The sequence below is a fragment of the Emys orbicularis genome, chromosome 4 (genome assembly GCF_028017835.1).
Source record: "Emys orbicularis isolate rEmyOrb1 chromosome 4, rEmyOrb1.hap1, whole genome shotgun sequence".
Lineage (NCBI taxonomy): Eukaryota > Metazoa > Chordata > Testudines > Emydidae > Emys > Emys orbicularis.
Window position 1 is genome coordinate 134,254,744 of NC_088686.1, and position 22,718 is coordinate 134,277,461.

General features: G+C 44.4%; 1 protein-coding gene across 3 annotated transcripts in view; it reads left to right on the top strand.

Annotated features, from left to right (window-relative positions):
* The window catches only part of ILRUN (inflammation and lipid regulator with UBA-like and NBR1-like domains), a 51,549-nt gene extending 29,032 nt beyond the window's left edge, over positions 1–22,517 (top strand). For 2 of the 3 annotated variants that reach the window (XM_065402668.1, XM_065402670.1), the window contains 2 exons: positions 5,119–5,447; positions 18,248–22,517. In XM_065402668.1, coding sequence (XP_065258740.1) covers positions 5,119–5,447; positions 18,248–18,283 — 365 coding nt within the window. In that variant the 3' untranslated portion in view covers positions 18,284–22,517. Of the gene's footprint in view, positions 1–5,118; positions 5,448–13,917; positions 14,162–18,247 lie in introns of those variants that run through there. The other variant, XM_065402669.1, reaches the window with a different exon arrangement.
* Positions 22,518–22,718: the final 201 nt, after the last annotated feature.

The following is a 22,718-nucleotide window of genomic DNA, read 5'->3' on the forward strand; positions in this document are numbered from 1 at the left end:
GCTAGCAAGAACATTGCTAACAAGATTTTCATGATTTTTTTTTTTTTGGACAATTAGAGTGCCCTACATGCATGGGGTCAAATGAGAAATATTACCACCATGGGACAAAATAATTATGTACATGTTTATTGAGAACTGTCGGCAGATCCGAGCTTTCTTTGAAGGGGATGTAATTTATACCTGAAATGAGAGAAAGCTGTCCTCTCCTGCTTTTATTTCAGTTCAGGATGTCTACATAACTGCAGTTGTCTTTGTTGTTGCAAAGCTATGTAAGAGCATGTGATTTTTATTTTTAAAGGTCATTAGAAGTAAAGTGTAGGGTAAAGGTTATAAATCTTCTTTATTTGCTTTTTTCATGTATAGCTCTTCCTGATATTTACATTTCTCAGTTAGAAACGTAAGTGGTGTCATATCAAATCAGATCCATCAAGAGTGATAACTTGCTTCCAAGGAAGATCCCTCCCCATAATTTATAGCCAGTTCAATGTTGTACACAGTGTGTGGAATTCTTTCCTGATCCCTCTGCATGATGGGATGGTGCTCTGACGCATGGTTTGATTACCCCTATTTTAGCTAGGATAACTACAGATGATGTTGGTCATAAAATTACTAATGCTTGGAATGTGGGAGTAATTTTATTTGTAGAAGCATTCTTTTGTCTTTGTTTCTCCAAGTGTGGGGCATCTAGAGAGGAAATTTGCTTTCCTGTGGTGATCTTCTGCATATACCATATTTTTAGATCCCTACTCATGTATTAGTTTCTTCCCCGTTAGATTTTTGAAATATGATGCTTTAATTCCCTTTCTTAAGTGATGGTAATGGAGCTGACTATTACCAGTAGGTGTCCTTCCAGATATGTGCAGCATACCTAATTTTGACTAGCTCTGAATGTGTGTGTATTGGGAGGAGAATTTTGCCATCCCTCCGTTTCCCTCCCTCCCTAAACCCACCCCCAAGGTATTAAAACAATCATTCCTCCCTCGAGGATTGGAAATGGCTTCCTCTGGAGTGCAGTGCTACTTAAGAGCATTAATCAGAGGTGTGTTTTGAAAATAACACAAAGTGCTTCTCCTGGGACTAAATGTGCTACTTCCATAGCTCTCCCAGCCCCTCACGATCTAGGGAGCTCCAAATTTGAATTCAGATGATCCTAAACCACTGGGCTGGCATGGAGTTTCTGAATTTTTTTTGGCTACCTAACTTGCAAGTCACATGCCTGAGACTCTTAACCCATGAATGAAACTGTATTAATGCTAATACAAAGCCATAATAATTGCAAATAAATTGTGCCAGTTGGGTTGGGAAAGGCAATGAAAGCTGGAGTAATGGAAATAATGATTAGTTGTTCGAGTGCTTGTTCATGTCAATTCCAATCTGGTGTGTGCGCGCGCGGCAGCCAGAAGATTTTTCTCCTAGCAGTATCCGTCGGGTCGGTCCGGGCGCCCCCTGGAGTGACGCCATCATGATGCTCAATATAGGGCCCTACTGACTTGCCACCCCCTCAGTTCCTTCTTACCGCCAGTGAGGGTTAGCTGGAACTTCCCCTTGCTCTTGTTGTGATAAGTTCATGTGGCAGTCTGTATGTAGTTAATGTTAAGTAGTTAGTAGGTACTTTACTTAGGTCTTAAGTTTCCTTTGGAGGGGTTTCCCCTCCAGCACTATCCCAGCGCTAGGGCATCCTGCGGTCTGCTGGCTTCAAAGGTCTGCGGCAAGCGTATGCCCAGAAGTGATCCTCGTACTTGGTGTTTGAGGGAGAGCCATCAAAAGGATTGCTGTAGGATCTGCAGGGGGTCAGAAGCAGGCCTTTTGAAGGTGTGAACAAGGAAGACGCACCAGAACTTGGACTGGATCAAACCCGCCTTACCTTCTCGTCCCGACTATCCCCTTTCTACCCTGTGTGGGCCCATATCACATCGGACTGCTGGGTGCTCTGCATAGTAGAGAGGAGATACTCCCTCCAATTCTCTGTCCTTCCATCGCCCTTCCCTGTCCCTCTTCAGGGACCCTTCTCACGAGCAACTCCTCATACAGGAGGTGCACTCCTATCGCTAGGAGCAGTGGAAGAGATTGCTCAGGAGCCGAAGGGCAAAGGTTTCTGTTCCCAATATTTCCTAATACCAAAAGCCAAAGGTGTGCTAAGGCCCATCCTAGACCTGCAAGAGCTCAACAAGTTCAAGAGGAAACTAAAGTTCCGCATGGCCTCTTTGGCCTCCATCATCCCCTCCTTGGATCCAGGGGACTGGTATGCCGCCCTTGACTTGAAGGATGCGTACTTTCATATAGCAATTACACCGTCCCACAGAAGGTACCTCAGGTTTGTGGTGAGAAGCAAACACTACCAGTTCACAGTCCTCCCCTTTGGCCTGTCAGTGGTGTCTTGTGTCTTTACCAAATGCATGGCAGTTGTGGCTGTGTTCCTGCGCAGGCGGCAGATACAGGTGTTCCCGTACCTCGATGACTGGCTGATCAAGGGCCACTCCAGGGCTCAAGTGGAGCTACAAGTCGACTTCATAAGAAAGACGTTCGATGAACTGGGCCTTATCCTGAACGTGGGGAAATCAATGCTCTCCCCTGTTCAGTGGATAGAGTTCATAGCAGCAGTGCTGGACTCGACACACGCCAGGGCATACCTTCCGCAAGCGAGGTTTTGGCCCTGGGTGACATCATTTGAAGTCTCAGGCATTTTCCAACCATCATAGCAAGGAATTGCCTGAAACTTCTAGGACACATGGCCTCTTGTACCTAAGTGGTACAACATGCCAGGCTCAGACTCCGGCCTCTCCAATAGAGGAACTGTTGTGTTAGGGAGCATTTATTTCATTAGCTTTTTCAGGTCAAATGGCTAAATTGTGAGCTTGGCAGGTGGGTAAAGGAAATAATTTTTGGGCTACTTTGCATATAATTTTCAGTCTACAGATGTTCCACTAATGATGGGGGCATGTCAGAAAGTTTCAAGTCCAAACTTTGCAGTTCCTTTTCAAATAGGGAAGGGGAAAAAAGCCTTAAAAGCATGATGACATATTAATCATTCTGGCCTTTCCTGAATTGACATGTCCTCTAATGCTGGGATAAAACTTGATGAGTTGCCAGAGATTAACAGCAGATGGCACCACTTCACTACTTGCCAGACCTTTTTGCGAAAGCTGCTGACCATGTTGGTATAACCAAGAGAGAAGAATCCTCTGTAGAAGTAATTGGATTTAGTCTAATTTCTTGTGCCTTTTCAGTATCCTAATTGATGTTTCATAAAGGATTTAAACATGGGTAGGATATGGGGTGTTGATTGCTGATACATTCATATACGAACTAAGATGGCTATGAAAAAGGAATATTGGGAGCAGAAAAGGCGCTAGTGAATCCCATTAGTCTCAGTAAAGTAAAGGCAGCTAAACCCTGTCAAACTAAGCATGGTGGCAAATGAGAAGAGACATGCTGTGAGTTGGGCTGTTTGAGAAGCACTGGTAGCTTACTAAACTGTAAAGGAACCTGCTGTCCTCTTTTCCCTAGCCTGCCACTGGCAGCGTGTTGCAAGCAGCTGGGTTGCTTGCAGATTAACTTTATCTGGAGGAAAACCAGCAGGTGATTAGAGAGACAAGGTGGATGAGGTAATATCTTTTATTGGACCAACTTCTGTTGGTGAGAGAGACAAGCTTTCAATCCACACACAGCTCTTCTTCAGATCTGGGAAAAATACTCTGAGCTTCACAGCTAAATGCAAGGTGGAACAGATTGTTCAGCATAAGTGGTTAGCCCATATTCTAAGGCAGGGGTGCCCAACAGACAGCTCGCGGGCCGTACATGGCCCACCAGAGCATTTCATAACGCCCGCAGCCTGCTTCAACGCAATATACTAGAGGCTGATTCATTAGTGTTTTGTCATCATGCTTACATCATTTTAGTTTACACCAGTGTGTAAATAAACAATACTGTACACAAAAGCTACCTATCTAAATACATATGAAACAAGCTGAACTTAAAATATAAATCAAGACAGGTGACTTTTAATCTTATTAAAATATGTAGAATTTGTTTGGCCCACACAAGGTTGTGCTTAGGTTTCTGTGGCTGTCCTGTGTAATAAGTTGGGCACCACTCTTTTAAGGGACCATTCAAGATAGAGTGGCCGGTTAACACCTCTGCAGTCATAGGACAAAAAGGGGTCGTTGGTGGATTACAGATTTTTGTAATAAGCCATACATTGTGTCTTTGTTCAATCCATGTATATACCCCTGAACACACTTAAAATCACCTTCACCAAACAAGGATGGTCCACCAGAGATGCTCCACCATTTTGGTCCTTGTTGGGTGCCAGTCACACCATGTGGTATACCTCATGCAGTGCACTAAATGCCCCAATAGCAACTATGTGGGTGAAACCGGACAATCACTACACGCTCGAACTGACACAGGAAAATGAGACGAAAAACTCCCTATCACCTCTGGGTGAATGATTTTTACAAAGTGATTGCTCTATATCTGACCTTTCAGTCCTCCTCAAAGAAAACCTGCACAACACTTTCAAATGTCGACCCTTGGAGTTTAAATTCATAACTCTACTAGACACTAAAAATCATGAACTGAACAGACACACTAGATTTATGGCTTATTACAACAATTTGTAACCCACTAATGTAAAAACAGGAAATTCATTTACATAACTCAGCCACATTGCTCACATACAGATGTAAGCGAAGCTGGTGTAAATGAGCGTATTCTGCAGCAGAAAAGTGAAGGACTGGAGTAGTCTTCTGGGTTCTTTCAGTCTGCCACTCACTCTTGCTCTGTGGCTTCGGGCAAGTCTCACTTTCTTGGTGCTTTCAGTCTATAGGAAACTAGACTGTGTGTGGGCCTTTATGTTGTGAGGCCAATAATTACTTTTTTTGTTTAGTACTTGGCTACTGTCCTGAGTAGCATATACTGTTGCTTACTTGGCAGAACACTTGCATGCTTCTCAGAGGTGTTAGGCTTACCTGATGCTTGTAAAACACTGTAAAAATGTATGGTTGAAAAATGCTAAGTAAGTTAAAAATATTATTGTATTACAGGGGCAGGAGTGGTCTCCCTGTTCCCCTGTAAGCTACATCTAATAGTGACCTAAATGACCTTCCCTTTTCACAGATGTCATCTGGGTGATCCTCAGCGTGGAAGTTGGAGGACTTTTAGGAGTAACGCAGCAGCTGTCATCCTTCGAAACGGAATTCAACACACAACCACATCGCAAGGTAGAAGGAAACTTTAACCCCTTCGCCTCTCCGCAGAAGAACAGGCAACCAGATGAAAACAACCTAAAAGACCCTGGGGGTTCTGAGCTAGGCACAATCAGCAAAAACACGTGGGGGCCTGCTCCTGACCAAATTGAACAAGATCAGAACGGACTGTCACAAAACTCTGTAAATCTCTCCCCCAGCAGTCACTCGAACAACTTGTCGGTAGTGACGTACAGTAAGGTAGGTGCCCTGGGAGAACAGGAGAATGGGTAGGTGACAAGACCATGGTGTGTATCGTGATAGTCCTTCTTCGTTACAAACTGTGAAGCCCTCCCTTCCATCTCCGCCTGACCTGCTAAGGTTTGAATATAAAACCGTCTAACTCTGCCAGCTCCTCACCTTATATTAAACAAAATAAAACACCCTTTTCATCCAATAGATTCTACTAGGTCCACATTTTTAAAATCCTTCTTGATGTTAACCTAATCTTGGCTGGGTGCTGTAACTGATAGTGGTTGGAGCCCTCTCCAATCTCCAATATGGTTAAGAAGAAAGTCACAATATCTTCAGACTCAATATAGGTGATTTTAAAAAAAATACATCCTACACATCTTGGGATTCATCCAAAGAATTTTTTTGCTGTAGCAAATGGGCAGGGGGATGCCTAGTTCAACATTTTGGTCTCAGGAGCCACTGTTCAGGAATAGTCAGTCCGAGGACCATTCCTGTTTGTGATCTTTTCTTGTCTCTATAATCATGTTTTAAAATCTCCTTAAGAAGCTTGCTTGATGGATGCTATACAAATAAGTTTGAGTGATATTTTAACTTTTTTTAGATGCTTGTGTGTACAAATACGTGAAAAATGAATTGCAGGGTTATTTACACTTCAAAATCCTATTATTGCAAGAGGCATGTCTAGGTGTGTATTGTCCTATGTCCAGAATAGTTGATTTTAAAATCCTTTAAACATGCTTAACTGTACTTTACACAGGCTATGTAGGACAAGAACACTCAGTTGCTGTTTGCGTTAATAAAGTCCTAATGTTAGGAACTACAGTGCTGTAGATGAACTGGTTAAATTGCTTGTAATGTACAAATGGATCCATTCTATAGTACCCCACTTTGTACTGAGGTTACATATTTGTTCTAACTTTTACTTACAGCAGGTACCAAAATAGGAGATGCAACTGAACAGCAAACTATCAATTGCCCTCTTCATATTATACACCTCAGACCAACAGTTGTATGAGACTTATTGGGTCCTGCTTCAAGATGGGACTCAACAACCTTAGTTGGAGCTTGATTGCTCAGGGAATTGGGAATGATATAAAGCTTTTCATCTCTAGATTGCCAAGTCAAATCCAGCCTTAATCAGTAGTGACTGAAAGCTCTTACTGTCTGATTGCTTACTGTGTTTCGGTCCAGGCCTGGTGGACAGTGGCCTTATCACAAATCACTGCTCAGTCCCTATGGAGATTCCAAGAACTAATGTACCTGTCGACTGAACTCTGCTTATCCCCATAAGTGGTCCCGCTGTAAAAGGCTGAGGCACATTGGTGGGATAATGTGGGGGAAGTTGACCTGTCGTTATTAGTGTGATGTATATGTTCTGTATCTAGAGGGCTGCATTTCCAGGATTGATAAATGGACACCTTTAAGGAGTGTTTTAAGTACATGCAAAGAACTGAAATAAAAACTCATTAATTTAGCTGAGATACTGGACTAATCTACCAGTTTTTCACAGCTACAGATGAAATCAAGTCTAGTTTATGTAACACATGACAACTTGGTTGTCCTAGTCTTAGAATATGTCCACACTTGCAAGTGAAGGTAGGCAGAGCTATGCTAGCTTTAATCTAGCTACCGTGGGTAACAGTAGCAGAGTACATGTAGTGTCATGGGTTTAGGCATGGGTTAGCAGCCGGAGTCCTACAGAGTCCCTGGGTATGTATTCTGGTTGCTTGTCCGTGCCACCACATGTACGTTGTTGTTACCCATGCTAGCTAGATTAAAGCTAGGTAGGTATACCTGTGACCAATCACGCTTTCACTTGCAGTATAGACAGACGCTTGGGTATAAATTTTCAGCTGAGCTTGGGCATTTTGTGCCTGCACATTTTGGTTGCAGAATTTGGTTATTACATACGTCTACTTTAGGGTTACCATATTTTAATAAAACAAAAGGAAGACACTCCACGGGGCCCTGCCCCAACTCCGCCCCCTCCCCGAACGCTCCGCCCCCTGCTCCTCCCCCTCCCCTGCTTCCCGCGAATCAAATGTTCGTGGGAAACCTAAAACAGGCAGGCAGCAGGTAAGCTGGTGCGGTGGCGGGGGGGGTGGGGGGGGGAGGGCGCGAGGAGGCGAGGCCCAGTCCGGCCCCCCCGGCTGAGCGGCTCCCTCCGGTGGCCGGCTCCGGCAGCTCCAGCCCCGGCCCTAGCGACTCCAGCTCGGCTCGGGCCCCGGCCGAGCGGTGCTGGCCGGCGGCCAAGCACCCCCAGCCCCAGCCCCAACGGCTCCGGCCCAGCTTGGCTCGGGCCCCGGTTCCGGCCGAGCGACTCCAGCCCCGGCCCTGGCTGAGCGGTGCCGGCCGGCAGCCGAGCACCGCCAGCCCCAGCGGCTCTAGCCCGGACCCAAGCCCCACGACCTCTCTCTATTTTCCCGGACATGTCCGGCTTTTTGGAATTTCCTCCTGGACGGGGACTTGAGGACCAAAAAGCCGGACATGTCCGGGAAAATCCGGAAGTATGGTAACCCTAGCTACTTGATTGGCACCTGCTGTTGGGTAGGCATGTAACTACTAAGATTTGCACCTGCCATAAAGTACAGGTGCCAAAAATCTGGGTGTGGGGTTTTTGGTGGAAACAAATTGTGCTGTGAAAAGGGAGGCGGGGCTATTAAAATGTGTCCTTTAGTCTCTGCTATGCATCTTCCCACAAGTCAAAACAACCATATCTTTTGATACAGTATAGCACAACTGAGTTGCTACTCATTAAGAAGCCCAGACTAGAACAGTGTAGATGTTTTAAGCTTTAAATTAGTGTATTGATGAGCTGCGTTGGAAACCCAACTGAAATACTAGGTACAGTAACTCCTCTCTTAAAGTCGTCCCAGTTAACGTTGTTACGTTGCTGATCAATTAGGGAACATGCTCGTTTAAAGTTGTGCAATGCTCCCTTCTAACGTCTTTGGCAGCTGCCTGCTTTGTCCACTGCTTGCAGGAAGAGCAGCCCGTTGGAGCTAGCTGGTGGGGGCTTGGAATCAGGGTGGACTGGCAGCCCCCTCCCCCCCATCAGCTCCTCGCTCCCCTAAGTTCCCTGTGCTGCAGCTGCCCAGCAGGCTAGCAGTTGCCGGCATTCAGCTGTTCCTCCCCCCACTGCCATGTGCTGCTCCTTCCCTCTGCCTTGGAGCTGCTCCCAGAGACTCCTGCTTGCTGTATGGGGGGGCTAATGTCAGGGTGTCCCCCTCCCCCTGCTCCTGCACCCCGCTTATCCCATTTCCATAGAGCAGGGGGGACACATGACAGGATTCAGGACGGAGGGAGCTTCCAGGCAACAGCTGTGGTCTCAGCAAGCTGATCTAATTAACAAGACAGTGTACTTAAGACTGGGGTCAGCTACTTAAAGGGGAAATGCGCATCTCTCTGTCACACACAGGGTGTGTGTGTCTGTCTCTGTCTGCTATGCTCTCTCCCCTCCCTCCATGCCTGCTGCCTTGTAGAGTGAGGCTACATTAACAACGAGTTAACCCTTGAGGGCTTAGCCAAATGCTAGTTCATCATTTAGCAGTAAGGCATTCCCTGGAAAATATCCCACCCTCTGACTCCTCCACCTCAACCAAGCTTCACAATCGTCATCATTGTGTACCAGTATTAAATTGTTTGTTTAAAACGTACGTGTGTGTGTGTGTGTATACACCTCTACCCCGATATAATGTGACCCGATATAACATGAATTCGGATATAACATGGTAAAGCAGTGCTCCGGGGGGCAGGGCTACGCGCACTGGTGGATCAAAGCAAGTTCGATATAATGCGGTTTCACCTATAACGCGGTAAGATTTTTTTTGTCTCCCGAGGACAGCGTTATATCGGGGTAGAGGTGTATATACACTCTGTGTGTGTGTGTATATGTGTGTGTGTGTGTATATGTGTGTGTGTGTATATGTGTGTGTGTGTGTATATATATATATATATAGATATATATATAGATATATATACAGTGTGTATACAGTCTTTTGCCTGGTGAAAAAAATTTTCCTGGAACCTAACCCCCTCATTTACATTAACTCTTATGGGGAAATTGGATTCGTTTAGCATCGTTTCGCTTAAAGTTGCATTTTTCAGGAACGTAACTACAACGTTAAGTGAGGAGTTACTGTATGTTGGGATAAATGTGGTGTAGCTATTTAAGGATAATCTCTTTCCCATATTGCCTAACTGTCTGGAAGGCAGTGACAGCTAGCATGGTGGTACAAAGCTAGAAACAGACAGGAGCTACACCTTGGATGAGCAAAGCTAAAGGAAGAAGGGGCTAATTCCATGGGCAAGGGTTACATTCATCTCAACAATCTGGGCTAGTTTGTCATTACTATCCATTTGGATCATGATCTGTGTTGACATGAGTCAGTCTAATCTAGTCCCAGGAGGCAGGTGTAGGGTGGTCAACCTGTCTTCTAGTGATTCCTTCTTCTGATTGACTGGAGTTTAGCTTATCCATTGCTTCTAACTTGTTGTGATACCCATCACAAAAGATCCCTCATCTGCTTTCAGCCAAAAGGTAACTAATAATAGTTCAGGGGGCTAGCCAACTATCATGGTTTCTTTTCCCAACACAGAAAAAGATCACAGCCTACTAATCTGGTCTTGTCTTGCAGTGCTTGTGCACAAATCTCAGAGTTTTGTTTCAGGCTGCCAAGAGATTTCCACTGTCTTTTGACAGAAGCTGAAGTGGACTGGGCCTTAATATTACTTAATTTGATTACCTCCTGCTTAGAATACAGGCCCCTTGAAGAGTTTCTGTGCTATTGATCATGTGCTGTTCTTTCCATGGTAAATTGGTATCTGAACACTACCTCGACACTTTAAAAGGTGACTTTCCAGCAGGAGATTGTCAATTGCAGGAACCTCTTTGCTAATCTATGCTTGTGTGTCACTGTATTTGGTACCTTTTCTAAAGGAAGCAAAAATGCCAGCCTGTTGTGTGTTGAAATGGCTGACAAAGCTGGTGGGAAGCTCCTGGCAGAGTCTGTTGCGTGTTGACAGCATTTTGGGAATGCAGGTGGAATATTTTTTGTCACATCCAGAATTTATTATTGGGTTGGCAGAACAAACTAAGACTGCTTCACGCACATTACCTTGTGAAAGCTGGATGCATGTGTGATCTATCACCATCAGGAATTGAACACCTACACTGCATGGTGGTTTTTGCTGGGGAGGGACACTACATTCACAATCAAAAGCTCTGTGAGACTCTGGGATGTGCCAAGTGACAAGCAGTAGGAGAGAATGACCAATCCTTTTGCATCTCATATCCTTGAAGTTCCCACCTCTGTTTGAGAACTTCCGTGGTAGCCAAGCAGGTATATGCTGACCTGCTTTGCTTGAAGTCATAAATCTGGCTTGTTACTTTTGTTTGAAATACACTGGGCTGATTGTCAGCTCAATAGTAACCTGCCTATCCCAAGTGAATGGTCTGATCAAATATTAGTGAAAGGTACAAACTAGTTTTAACCTCTTGGCTTCAGAATTCCTGCAAGCATGTTAGTGCCAAATACTCCTGTTGTTGCAAGGCTGATCTGTTCCTACCCAGACAAATGTCCTAGCTCCAGTTCTCATTGCCAGAAGGATTCCAATTTTCCAAAAGCGGTCTTCAAAAACCCGATCTACTGAACTCTTCCTCTCTGTTTCCTTTTCCATTCTGCTGTTCAGGCTTGGACTAAACGGGTGCAAGATCCGGTTGAAGATCTGAAAGCTCCAACTGGGGAGCAGCTGCTATATCATTTTGTGGTCCTAAATAGGGTAATTGTGGAAATAAAAAATGTAACAAAAAAAAACGTTTGTGACTGATTTTGATGCAAAGCACCCCAAATCTGTGGCAGAAGTTTTGTTATTACAGCCCCATTGTCTGTTGGGTAAGAGGAGATCTTGTTGGTGTTTTTGGAATGGGGGTGGAGGGTTTGGTGTGTGTGGATTCATTCACTTACTGAGGTGCCTTATGCCCTGCGCTTTTATCTAGGGCTTAGTAAAATAGGCAACTGGTTTCCTCCAGACCAGGGCTGTTCTGAAGACCAACCAATACCCAAGGCTGCTAGACTAAGCACTTTGCCTTGAAAAGCTGCCTTACCTCTTCTGCCCTAGGGAGAAAGGAGTTCAGAACTGGGTTTCCATTCCCAGAAATCATCAGGAAACTTCTCCATTCATCCAGTGTCCCTGGATTCACATGATCACAGTTCCTCTCCAGTGAATGGTTTTTGTAGACAGTATGTCAAGTAAAGCAGAAGCTTTGACACCACGAGTTTCTGGACCCACATTTAAAATTTGCTTAGGTCCAGTGCTGTCACCCTCTTCTTGCAAGCTGGAAATCTTTCTTTAAAAAGGGCTTTTCCCTAGGGAGGAATAACATGTAAGAGATTCACCCTGCACTTGGGTGGCTGTTTAAAGGGAGGTGGAGGGCTCCTTAGGGAAACTTCAGAAGTATTAAACTACTTCACCAGCACATGGTGTGCATGTACTTGATGGCAGTCACTGCCTCACCAGCTGGCTATTCCTTTCCTCTGGGGGGGAGGGAGGGGGGGTTGGACTCTGTTCTGCGTGTCTGAGTAGTTTTTGGGGGAAAGGGGAAACTACATGGATACTTTAAAATTGCTAGATTCTTGTGCTCTCATGTTCTTAACAGAGAAGGCTTTATCCCAGGTGGCGGTGACTTAACATTGTGGAACAAAATGGGAGAGCTGTGTTCTAATGGTTTGAGCATGAGGTTAGACGGCAGGAGACCTGGGTTTTATTTCCGGGTCTGCCACAAACTTGCCATGTCATCTGTTGAGTCCCTTAGTGAGCTCGTGCCTCAGTTTTTCTGCACTCATAAAATGGAGTGAATTCATTGCCATGTTTAATTAAGTACTTTGAGATCAACGGAGGAAGGGATGGGTGAGGTAGCTAGGGTTTGGATAAAATTTTCAAAAGCACATAAGTCCACTTTTTAAAATTGATGCAGGCATTTAAGAACCGAAGTTTAATTGAAAATCAATGTCAGAATGTCACTGAGGCATTCTCTACACTAGGAAATTTTGTGGATAATTCCAACCAGTTCAGCAGTACCAGTGGAAGTATCTCTTTAGCCAAAGCTCTGGCAGGTTCCAGATTATAACAGAGATTGTGATTAAACCTGCTGGTGTAAAAAGTGTCAGAAGTTGCCAGAGTCTTGTCTGTGCTAAGACTCCCTGTAGTGCAGCTGAACAGGTGTAAATTGTTTTCTAAAATTCCCTAGTGTAGATAAGGCCCTAGTGACAACTTGACATACCATCTGCCACTGAGGCAGGCAAGCATCTCGAAATTTCACACACAAAACATTTGGAACACTGTTCTGTGTGGCAGTGCAGGCCATGGAGTGTGGATGTATAATGATCTTTGGAGAACCAAAATCATGTGTAAGGAGACTCACTTTCTCTAAAAACGTCAGTAGAATTTAATAAAATGCCAATATGATTTATTAAAACACTGAATAGAGGCACTCTGTACTACTTCTGTAGTATATTTCTCCCTCCCTCCACTCCCAATGATTTGATCAGCTCCTGCCTAACCTTGATGCTCCAGTTTGGTGGTAACGGGGCCATCCCTATGAGTTCCAGATGCGTACCTTGGTTCTTGGACTCTCAAAGGCTGAAATTGTATAGGCAGCTTACTTGGCCCCAGCGTTATGGTGGGGAAGGAATAGCACCTTGTTTATCTCTCGTATCTCCTATATCAGAGGTTCTCAAACTTCATAGCACCGCAACACCCTTCTGACAACAAAAATTACTACACGACCCCAGGAGGGGGGACCGAAGCTTGAGCCCACTCAAGCTCTGCCGCCCTGGGGATACCAAAGACCAAGGGCTTCAGCCTCAGGCATGGGGCCTGTAACCTGAGCCCTGTTGCCAGGGCTAAAGCCCTGAGACTTGGGCTTTGGCCCTGGGCAGTGGGGCTTGGGCTTCGGCCCTGGACCCCCAGCAAGTCTAAGCCAGCCCTGGCGACCCCATTAAAATGGGGTCGCGACCCACAATTTGAGAACCGCTGTTCTAGATTCTAAAGCCCTCCCCTTTGGAGAGTGGGTATGTTCCCATTGTTCACAAAGTTTGAGCCTGAATTAGATATTTATTCTCCAAACTGGGTTAGTTGACTGCCATTGTAGTTGAACTGACTTAGATCAAGTGTGGAGAAGCCACAAGCTCAGCATTGCTATTAGCCACCGTCCTGGGACAATCACACTGCTGCTTATTAGTGTCTGCAGGTTAAACTGTTTTAACCCCCTCCTCTGTGGACCCAGGAGTTGTCTTACCTGGCTGTTGAAAGACTAATGTAGATGCAATTAACTGGTTTAGTTAAATCAACTTGGAGGACAGCTGCATTGTAGGAAGATTATCTTTCCCAGTGGTCGTAGCTGTCTCATCATATTTGCATAGCATGCGTGGAACAAAAATAAAACTAAACACTCTGTTCTTCTGTTTGTATTCAGTTTACGTAAATGAGTCAAAAGAACTCAGGATAGTTTGGAGAAGCACTGACCAGGAACGGCCCAGGAAGTGATGAGGAAGAGAGAGGGACTTGTAGTGTTATCTGATGCTGCCATCAGTGTACACTGGGAGACTTTTGTGTTGCGTTCCAGCCGTGCATCAAAAAGCTCATGTCTTTTTTTTTTTTTTTATAAACTCAAGTGTACCTTTTATTGATCTAAATTCAGCCACAAACAAAGGTGAAATAAAGATAGTTGTGTGAAAGTTTCTGTGTTGTGATGGTTTATAAAAGATTAACTCTCCAAGATGAAAGCGGGATTTTGATTTAACTTTAAAAATGCCTGCTTTTACAATGATCATGTGGCTCTGAGTAATCACTAGAGCATGTACCCTTTCCTTCTTCACAACCCCTATTTTAGTTTCACAGGTGGAATGTATTTAGGGTCCCAGCTGGGCTCATTTGATCTCTTATATCTCGCAAAGGTGGCTGCGCTAGTTTAGGTGCATGGATCAAAATGCAGACTCTTGTGGGTGCTGAGCACTTCTCAGTAGAGCTAGATTTCCAAAAGTGCTGACCTCCAATTTAGGCACCTAAATAAAGTGGTCAGATATTCCGTATGGGAGCAGCATTTTTTTTTTTTAAATCTGGCCCTTAGATTTCACTATCACTTCATTTACCTAAATATCTGGACAAAGGTATTGCAGTGCAGAGTTACTAACTTTTACCTCTGGGGGGAGACCAAAAAAAAGAACTGAAAACTAAATTTGCAAAGCAGAACGTGAGCTTGTCACATTTTGTTTTGAAGATGGGTCCCATTTTGCAAACAAGCTTCAAATAGAAGTTTCTTCAGCTGAAATGTTTCAAAGTTTTTTCCAAATGTACAGGAAATATTGGATTTCTTGTGTTTCTGGTGGGAAAATTATGTATTTGTGGAAGTGTGATGGAAAACAAAATGAGTTGCAAAATGAATGGTCACTAACTGAAAATGTTCGCACCATGTTTCTCAAACATCATGGCTTTCACACAGCTCTGTTACCTTTTAGTTTAAACCAACCACTTCCAACATTTTTTGGTGCTGTGACTCTTTTGGATCATTGCTATTATTTCTATTATACTAATTTCTAGAGTTCCCAGTAGAGATCAAGGCACCATTACACTATATTCCTGTGAAAACGCACACAGTCCCTGCCCCAAAGCACTTACCATCTGAACAGATTAGCTAAAGGGTAGAAGAAAGATGACAGATGGAGAATTGAGGCACGGAATGCTTGAGTGGTCTAGAGATAATGGCAAGGGTGTGTTCAGAGCCAGGGATATAACTCAGATCTCAGAGTCCTGGTGTATTATCCTTTCTCTGTACTCAAACACTGGTTGACTTAATGAAAAAATCAAAGCCTTTCTGTGCGTCCACAGGTTGACTTTTAAATGATATCGTCTGCACCAAACTTAGTAGTTCCTTTCGTTGGAAACATTGACATGAAATAATATAAAAGATGCAAAAGACCCTATTAAGTCAGGTCATTCCCTGCAGATGTGGGATACATTCCTTATCAGGGTTTATATCTGATGTTAAACCAGTACTTTGCTTGATCTTAGCCAAAAGGGCAAGATGCAACAGTGGGAAGTAGTGAATAAACTGCTGGGGGAGTGGGGAGAGTTTTCTTCTTTCAATCATTAATAGGTGCAAGTGAGTTCATGTATAAACGTACTCTTCACGCGTAAGTATGAGCTATAGTGAAGGGTCGTGTGTATGCTCAGGGTTCTGTTATGGTAATCATAAGAGCAAAGATTGTTAATTCTTCTGGTCAAATTTGCAGTTGCAAGAGAAACCTATTTGGAAACCGTTCTGGAACTGTTAATGACAAACTATTCACATCGGTGAAATGAGTCAATCATAGGGTTAAAGTGCTGCAAAAGTAGGGTGGTTTTCTCACACTCTAAAGTGAACTGAAATCTAGTTTTGATTGAGACCCCAAATCATTAACAGAATTGTGAATATTTAAATTAGACACTGCTGAAAGCAACATTTGACCTCTTTTCTTTACATACTTGCAAAGATCTAAGGACAGAGTTCTTTCTCTTGCAACTGTTTATATCTTTACTAATCTCTTCAGGGATTGACTCTGTGCTTACAAGGGGATGTGCTATTAGGCTGTATCCATTTCTGACTACTATTATCTCAAGGTAGCACGGGGGGCTGTGCTTTACTTACACTACTTTAGGTGTCAATATTGCCATTTGGTGCAGACAACACAGATCTTGGCAGCCGAAAGCTTTTCAGTTCAGCTTTTCAGTGCATCTTTATCAAATGAGCTGCAGCAGTCTGCTCCTACGTTATATCACAAGTGGCCTTGTTTGCCAACACACAAAGAAAAGATGTTGGTTGCAAGGCCCATTTGAAAATCTGGCCCTTACAAATTAATCTGAAGTTATGAGATACTGCTCTTGCCTAATGTTCCACTAACCATTCTCCCCTGATAGATGCTGGACTCAGCAATAGTTTTGAGTCACTGGAAGATACTTTACTTTGCTTTATGGGTGTCATGTGGTGTTCCCTGACACTGCATAGCCCAGGGAATTACTCTTGCCTGGTTAACTGTGGTTAAACTCCTATCAGCACTTGATCATTACTTTCTAAGATGTAGTTAGTTTTAAAGATACAATAGGGCTTTTGACTTCAGGTGTGTTTGCAGCTTGACCCAGCCCATCCTACCAGACTTACGCCAATATAATCAGGGCTTTTTGGTATGAGTCATACACAAACATCTCAGTGCTTCACAGCCAATTCCAGTTTTTTTGGGTTGCAGAGCAAGCTGGTTATGGAATTACAGCAAAATACGTTGGAGACAATATTTCTTTTGCTGCTCTGGCCCGTTGTCCTGCTTGAAATGAAGTGGTAAAGCAGTCTTGCACCTTGCTTGAAAAGGCAGGCAATGGGGTTGGTGTTTAATTAGGTCACTGGCCATATTTTTAATCATCCATACAGTGGGTAACAGCAGGGCTGTATAAAGAATGCTAGAAGACTTACCTTCTGTCTCTGGGTAACCGAGCATAATACATTTTTTCTTATTTTTCCTTGGCATTGTTTCATGTTCCTTTACAAAAAAAAAAATTGGAATTTAATTGGTGCAGCTCTTTCAGTAAACTGTGCACCTCTGATTTATAGAGAAGTCTCAACACTGAGTCTTTCTTTTTATGTATGATAAAATGCATCAAAGTTGGCTTGATGAGCGCATGGGAGATTCAGAACTAGTGTCCTTGTTAGTTTCAGACCTCCTGCTACTATATCTGATACCTTAAATAACTTCACTTCATGGTTCACGAGGAAAACACAAGCTATTAAACGTTTCCCATTTTTGGAGGCACCTGGTTTCCGTTGAAGAAAAATGTGTATTCTAGAAATGTCAAGTCTCATAGTCTTGAGGGAATTAAAATTGTCAGGAAAAGCTTCCTCATAGCAGGTGGGCGCAGTGACAGTGGGGAGTGTTTATAGAAGGAGACAAAGGCCATATGTACATTGGGAATTTGCCCTATTTTCAGCCACTGGCCTAGCTGTGCCACTGCGATAACCTAGTATAGACTAGGGCAGTGTTTCCCAAACTTGGGACGCCGCTTGCTTGGAAGCAGCAGCCAGTATGTCCCTCGGCCCGTGCTGCTTCCAGCAGCTCCCATTGGCCTGGAGCAGCGAACCGCGGCCAGTGGGAGCTGCGATCGGCCGAACCTGCGGACGTGGCAGGTAAACAGACCGGCCTGGCCCGCCAGGGGCTTTCCCCGCACAAGCGGCGTCCCAAGTTTGGGAAACACTGGACTAGGGAAACGATGAATTGCACTGGTGCAGCTTTACCCTGGTTTCAAGCAGAGGGAAGCTTCGTGGGCACAAATGCTAGGGGTTTGGACTCCGGCAGTTTCACCAGTAACTGAAATCCCCAGTATAGAGAAGGTCAAAAAGTGGCCTTCAGCAGAAGAGCATACAGTCATGTTAACTGACTATTGTCAGGGCTAAATGATGGGGCAGAGGTAAGTTGCTGGAAGCATGTGTAATGATGCCCCGTGGGTTCATCTGTGGATCTTAAAAGCAGGACCAGACCCATTAGCTTAAAGGCATCTATATCTGATCTAGGTGCTAGAGGGAAGCAGAGGTGGAGTGTTAGCATGGATTACACATGGATGTGGAGTAGGTGGTCAGTTGATGTGGGATGAAGAATGCAGGAGGTAAATGCAAGCAGTGGGATAGGGTGGAGAGGGTAGGTATGCTTTTTGCAAGCTGATACTGATCAGCTGGTTTAGTCTCTTGTCTATTGAAACTGATTTTGTCTCCAACTTTCTTTCAGGGTTTCCACGGTCCTTATCCCTTTGGACAGTCTTAAAAACAAACAAAAAAACGGGTACCGTCAAGAGGAGAATTTAACAAAGAACTGACTCATGGGGGACAGAGGGGGGTTCTTATGGCTTATAGAAGACACGTCATGGATCCCCTTCTCTGCCTCCGCAACCTGGATAAAGAAGAAAACAAACAAAAACCAATAACTTAAGACTAGTGGTTTCCAGAGGAAAACAAAAGTAAAGTATGCATGTGTGAATGCTGAATTTTAGGAGTGCTGTTCAATGCTACGAGAAAGAGAAAATACACCAACACCATGGTTTTTTTTAGAAGTCATTATCACAATTAATTAGGTAGCTGAAAAAGTTTAAAAAAATTAAAATGAAAGCCATCTTTTTAAAAGGAAAAAAAAAGTAATTATTTTGCCTACAGAGCGGTTGTAGTTTGAGCAAATGTTTAATTTTTTTGTTTGTTTCCTGTTCATAATTTTTTTTAATAAGGGACAGAGTGCATTTTTATGGAACTGTTGTGTTTGCTTGCTACAGAACGGGAGCTCGCTTAGCATCTCCTGGGGTTCATGCAGTGACTTCTCTTTGTATGTTGGATGTTTTCAATGTGCGATTGGGCCAGCACCCAGCTCTGTGAATTTCAGTGGTATCGGCCGTTTTTAGTTATCAACCTTTTAATCTTCAGTTTTTGTCTGTTTCCCTTTTGACCTTAGTATTATTGGAAACCTCAGTGAAGACCAAACTGTTGCATTAGAATGGGAGGACTCCAGCATTGTGTTAACCTGGGAGGTTTATTTTTCTCTTGGAACTTGAAATATACATACACGTATTTCAGTAAGAAACAGACTTACTAGAGTTCCAAAGCTGGTCCTAAATGATTGGTATTTTAAAATGCTGTTTTGTTTGTCAAATAGTAATGTCCAGTAGCTGTGCCTAGGACAGCCAGGCAAGTGTATCTGTCTTGTGCCAAGAGGAAATTAACTTTCTGTAGCTGTAGTTCACCAAACAGTAATTATAAAGTTTTACAAAAGTCATGTCCCTTTAGGTTTAAATCTCACATCCCTACCCTTTTTATATAAGTATAATTTTAATTCCTCTCTCCTGTGATGAAAGTACTAGCTTAGGAGGCAGAGGCCAATTGTTTTTGAAGTAGAGCAAGAAGTTGAATCATCAGCTGGATTCCACAGTAGCGCCTTGTATTCTTTCGCCTTTTTACTGGCCTGTAGCTTCTTTGAGGCTCTAGCTTTCTAGATGGGTCTCATCAAGCCTCCTGTTCAGAAGAGGAAGAGCTTTTCTGGACATGAGGGTCACTTAGCTGTGAGCGTCCTCGGAGGAATGATAGCCATGTGCAAATGAGACCGTGCAGAGCAGTTGCGGAGGGTGGCGGAGTTCTGTTTCAGACTTTGCGGCGTTGGGTCACTGTGAGCCAAGCAACCCAGGTACTTGGGAAGAGAATGGGTTTTTTGGAGGGGAGGCACTAATTCAGAAACTTGAACCAGGCCGTAACAGCCATCTGCCAAAGATACAATAATATGCAACGTCCCCCATCCTCCTCCTCCAAAACTCCCCATCCCAAACTACCCATTCATGTTGGGAGCTGAGTGCATGGTATGCCTGCTGGCGAGAGTGATGCAAGGCTTTAGGCTGACCTAGTCTGCACCCAAGCACCCGTGTTTGCTTGGTTGACTTAAGCAGGGTTTCATTTTCAGTGCAGTGTCCATGGGCCTTATTCTCCCAGGCATATGCGTAGCTCCTGTTGAGGCTAGTGGGAATTGTTGGTATCCTGCCAAGGAAGAATTAGACCCCTGGTGAGGCATTTGGATACTTGTAGTCTCTAGAACCCAGTGAACAGCTACCCTGGTATTGCTCCATTAGTGGGTGTTTGATAGTTTAGTTGTCTATTGGACACTGGATTTCGAAGGACGTGTTCCCTTTTAAGCTTGGAAGTTTCCCTTTCCTCTCTCTCTAAACACACGGATGGGGCTGGGGACAGGGTTGTAATGGATCGCCCCTTGGATGAAGAAGGTCGGGGCGTTTGGAGGAAGGTCCTGCCTGGCTTGGGGAGTTAACCTGAGACTTGGAGAAGGGGGTGCAGATCCACATTTGTGCTTTGAATGCAGTTTAGGAGGTGGAGGCTGCATTTGGTTAGCTGTAATCATAAGACCTTGTATATGTCTTGTAAAATCCCTCTTGCTGTGGGCGAGATATGTTATTCACAAGTCACAAAGAAGCAAGTGTGTAAACCGTCATGGTGAAGTGTGGGCAAAGTTTGAATTGTCATGACAAGCATACAAGGCATGACCACATGCACATCCAGTACCCAGCATGTAGCATCCCCACTCCCGTGCGTCCCTTCTGGAAGTGTTGCTGTTAGTTGAGGTGACAAGGCTGCTCATTGGTCTCTTCACATCAGCTTCATCCGTCTGTTGTGTAGAGGAGGAGGAACAAGGAGTCCTGGGTTTCTGACTGCTGCTGCCACTGGGCCCAGAACTCTGCAAACCTTTTACTGGCAGGGGCCCCTGGGTGACCCTCAAAGCCACCTCGCCTGACTCTCGTTTTCTCTTCTGCTGTTCCCAGGCAAGTAGGCTTCACCTGAGCAAACTGATGGCCACGTTTACATCCGCCTGTCACCAGTGCAAAGATTGTATTTTGTTCCTTTCTCTAGAGAAAGCTAGCGTGCACCCCAGTTGTTCCTGTGCCTTCTCAGTCCATTCTGCAGATCTCAATGTTGTCTCCTCTCTTGAGCCTGTCTAAGTCTACCGTGCCCTTGTGATTGGGTTGTTCACAGAGTGAAGAAAGGCAGGGCCTGATTTGAGCTGCAGTTGCAATAAGTCAGCCTCTTAACGCTGGCCTATTACAGCTGTTTCCTAGGAAATCAGTCTGGAGCATAAACACAACCCTTATCAGTGGGGATGATCTCTCGATAAATAACTGCAAAAGGCTCATAACTGTTTCAGGGTGTTGGTTAGTGTGATAATCCTCGTATGATGACGAAGGGAAGATGTTTAAACTGGTAATTAATCTGCCTCTTGTGTCTTCTCTCCAGTGAAAACTGAGTCCTCTGGTACTCAGCAATGCACCCAGTCCCCAAATTTAAGCTACTTTTAAGTTTGCAACATTTTCAAAAGAGGATTTCAGGGGTGCTCAGCAAAGGTCTCAGCTAGTCATAGTTGGGGCTGAAATTGCACTGCTTTCCTAGTGGCAACATTTTCAAGGCAGGAGGGGGGCTAACATTAGGCACCTAAACCAAAAATAGCCAGATTTTTTTCAGACGTGCTGAGCACCCAAGTTTCTCATTGATCTCAGCAGGGAGAACCTCTGAAAACCAGATTGAATCACATGCCTAATTTTAGGCACTCACGTTTTAAAATGTGATCTAGGACTCAGAGCCTCAGCAAATGGTTACCTGCCTGAGACTGCTGGGCAAGGGAAGAGGCCCAACAAAGCTTGCCCTATGCTGTGTTACCCAAGCCAGGCTGGTGTCCCTGACTTTGGGAACAAAGGGGCTGGTACCCACTGGTTTGAGACAGGCTGTAGCTATGGAGGGACTGCAGTTGGCTCTGATCCCTTTCCTTGGCTGCTGCTGTTGTGGGGAGGAGGGTCTTGGAGTCCTGAGAGGGCACAGCAAATGGAGATCTCTTCAAAAAAGTAAGTTTAAACTTCCAATACATATTTGTTTTTTTTAATGGAACCTCAAGCGTGGTGTGAGCTGTTGAGTCCGGAAACGCCTGGTAACCCCTGTGTCTGACTATGTGACTCAAGTCTGGGTTGCAAATATACCCTGTCCCATGGCTGGGAAAGCCTGGGTAAGCTTTGCGCCCCTCTGGCTGGAAACGCACTCTGTACTTGGGAAGAGGTGTCTAGCCTGCTTTGGCATGGCAGAAAGTATCTGCTGCCCTATGTCTTGGTGGGGGGGAAAGAGTGCATCCTGAAACCTCCAGGGTTTGGGAGATGTCTGGGACCCCACAACTGGGGATGCAAGTGCGATCCCAGACCCCATGGGTGTGAGCATAATTGGAGTCTGCAGGGCTAGGAAATACACACTGTCCCCTGTTTCTGTTGGTTTTTTTTTCTTGTGTGAGTGAATGGTTGGTTCTGCAGCCTGACTTTATTCCCTCTGGGGGGAGTGCATGTGTAGAACAGGATGGCGTGTTGCCTCATTGAGTCTGGGAGAAGTCTGATGATAGCACATTGGGGATAATAAAAAAGGAAGCTTTTTCCTTTAATGTATAAATGAATATTTGTATGATTAAATTAACACAGAAAAAATTACCTTCAGACGTCTATAGAGTTTTTTTTATTGAAGGTGCGAATGATTTCTAGTCTCCTGTGATCTCTGCAATGTTTGTTAAACACACCTCCTTTGCTTCCATCCCCAAATCATTGGGGGTGCCGGGCAGACATCACAAGTGTGCCGTAAAACTCAACGTTATCTCTCCTTTCCCCATGAATAAATTTAAGGAGAAAATTTTA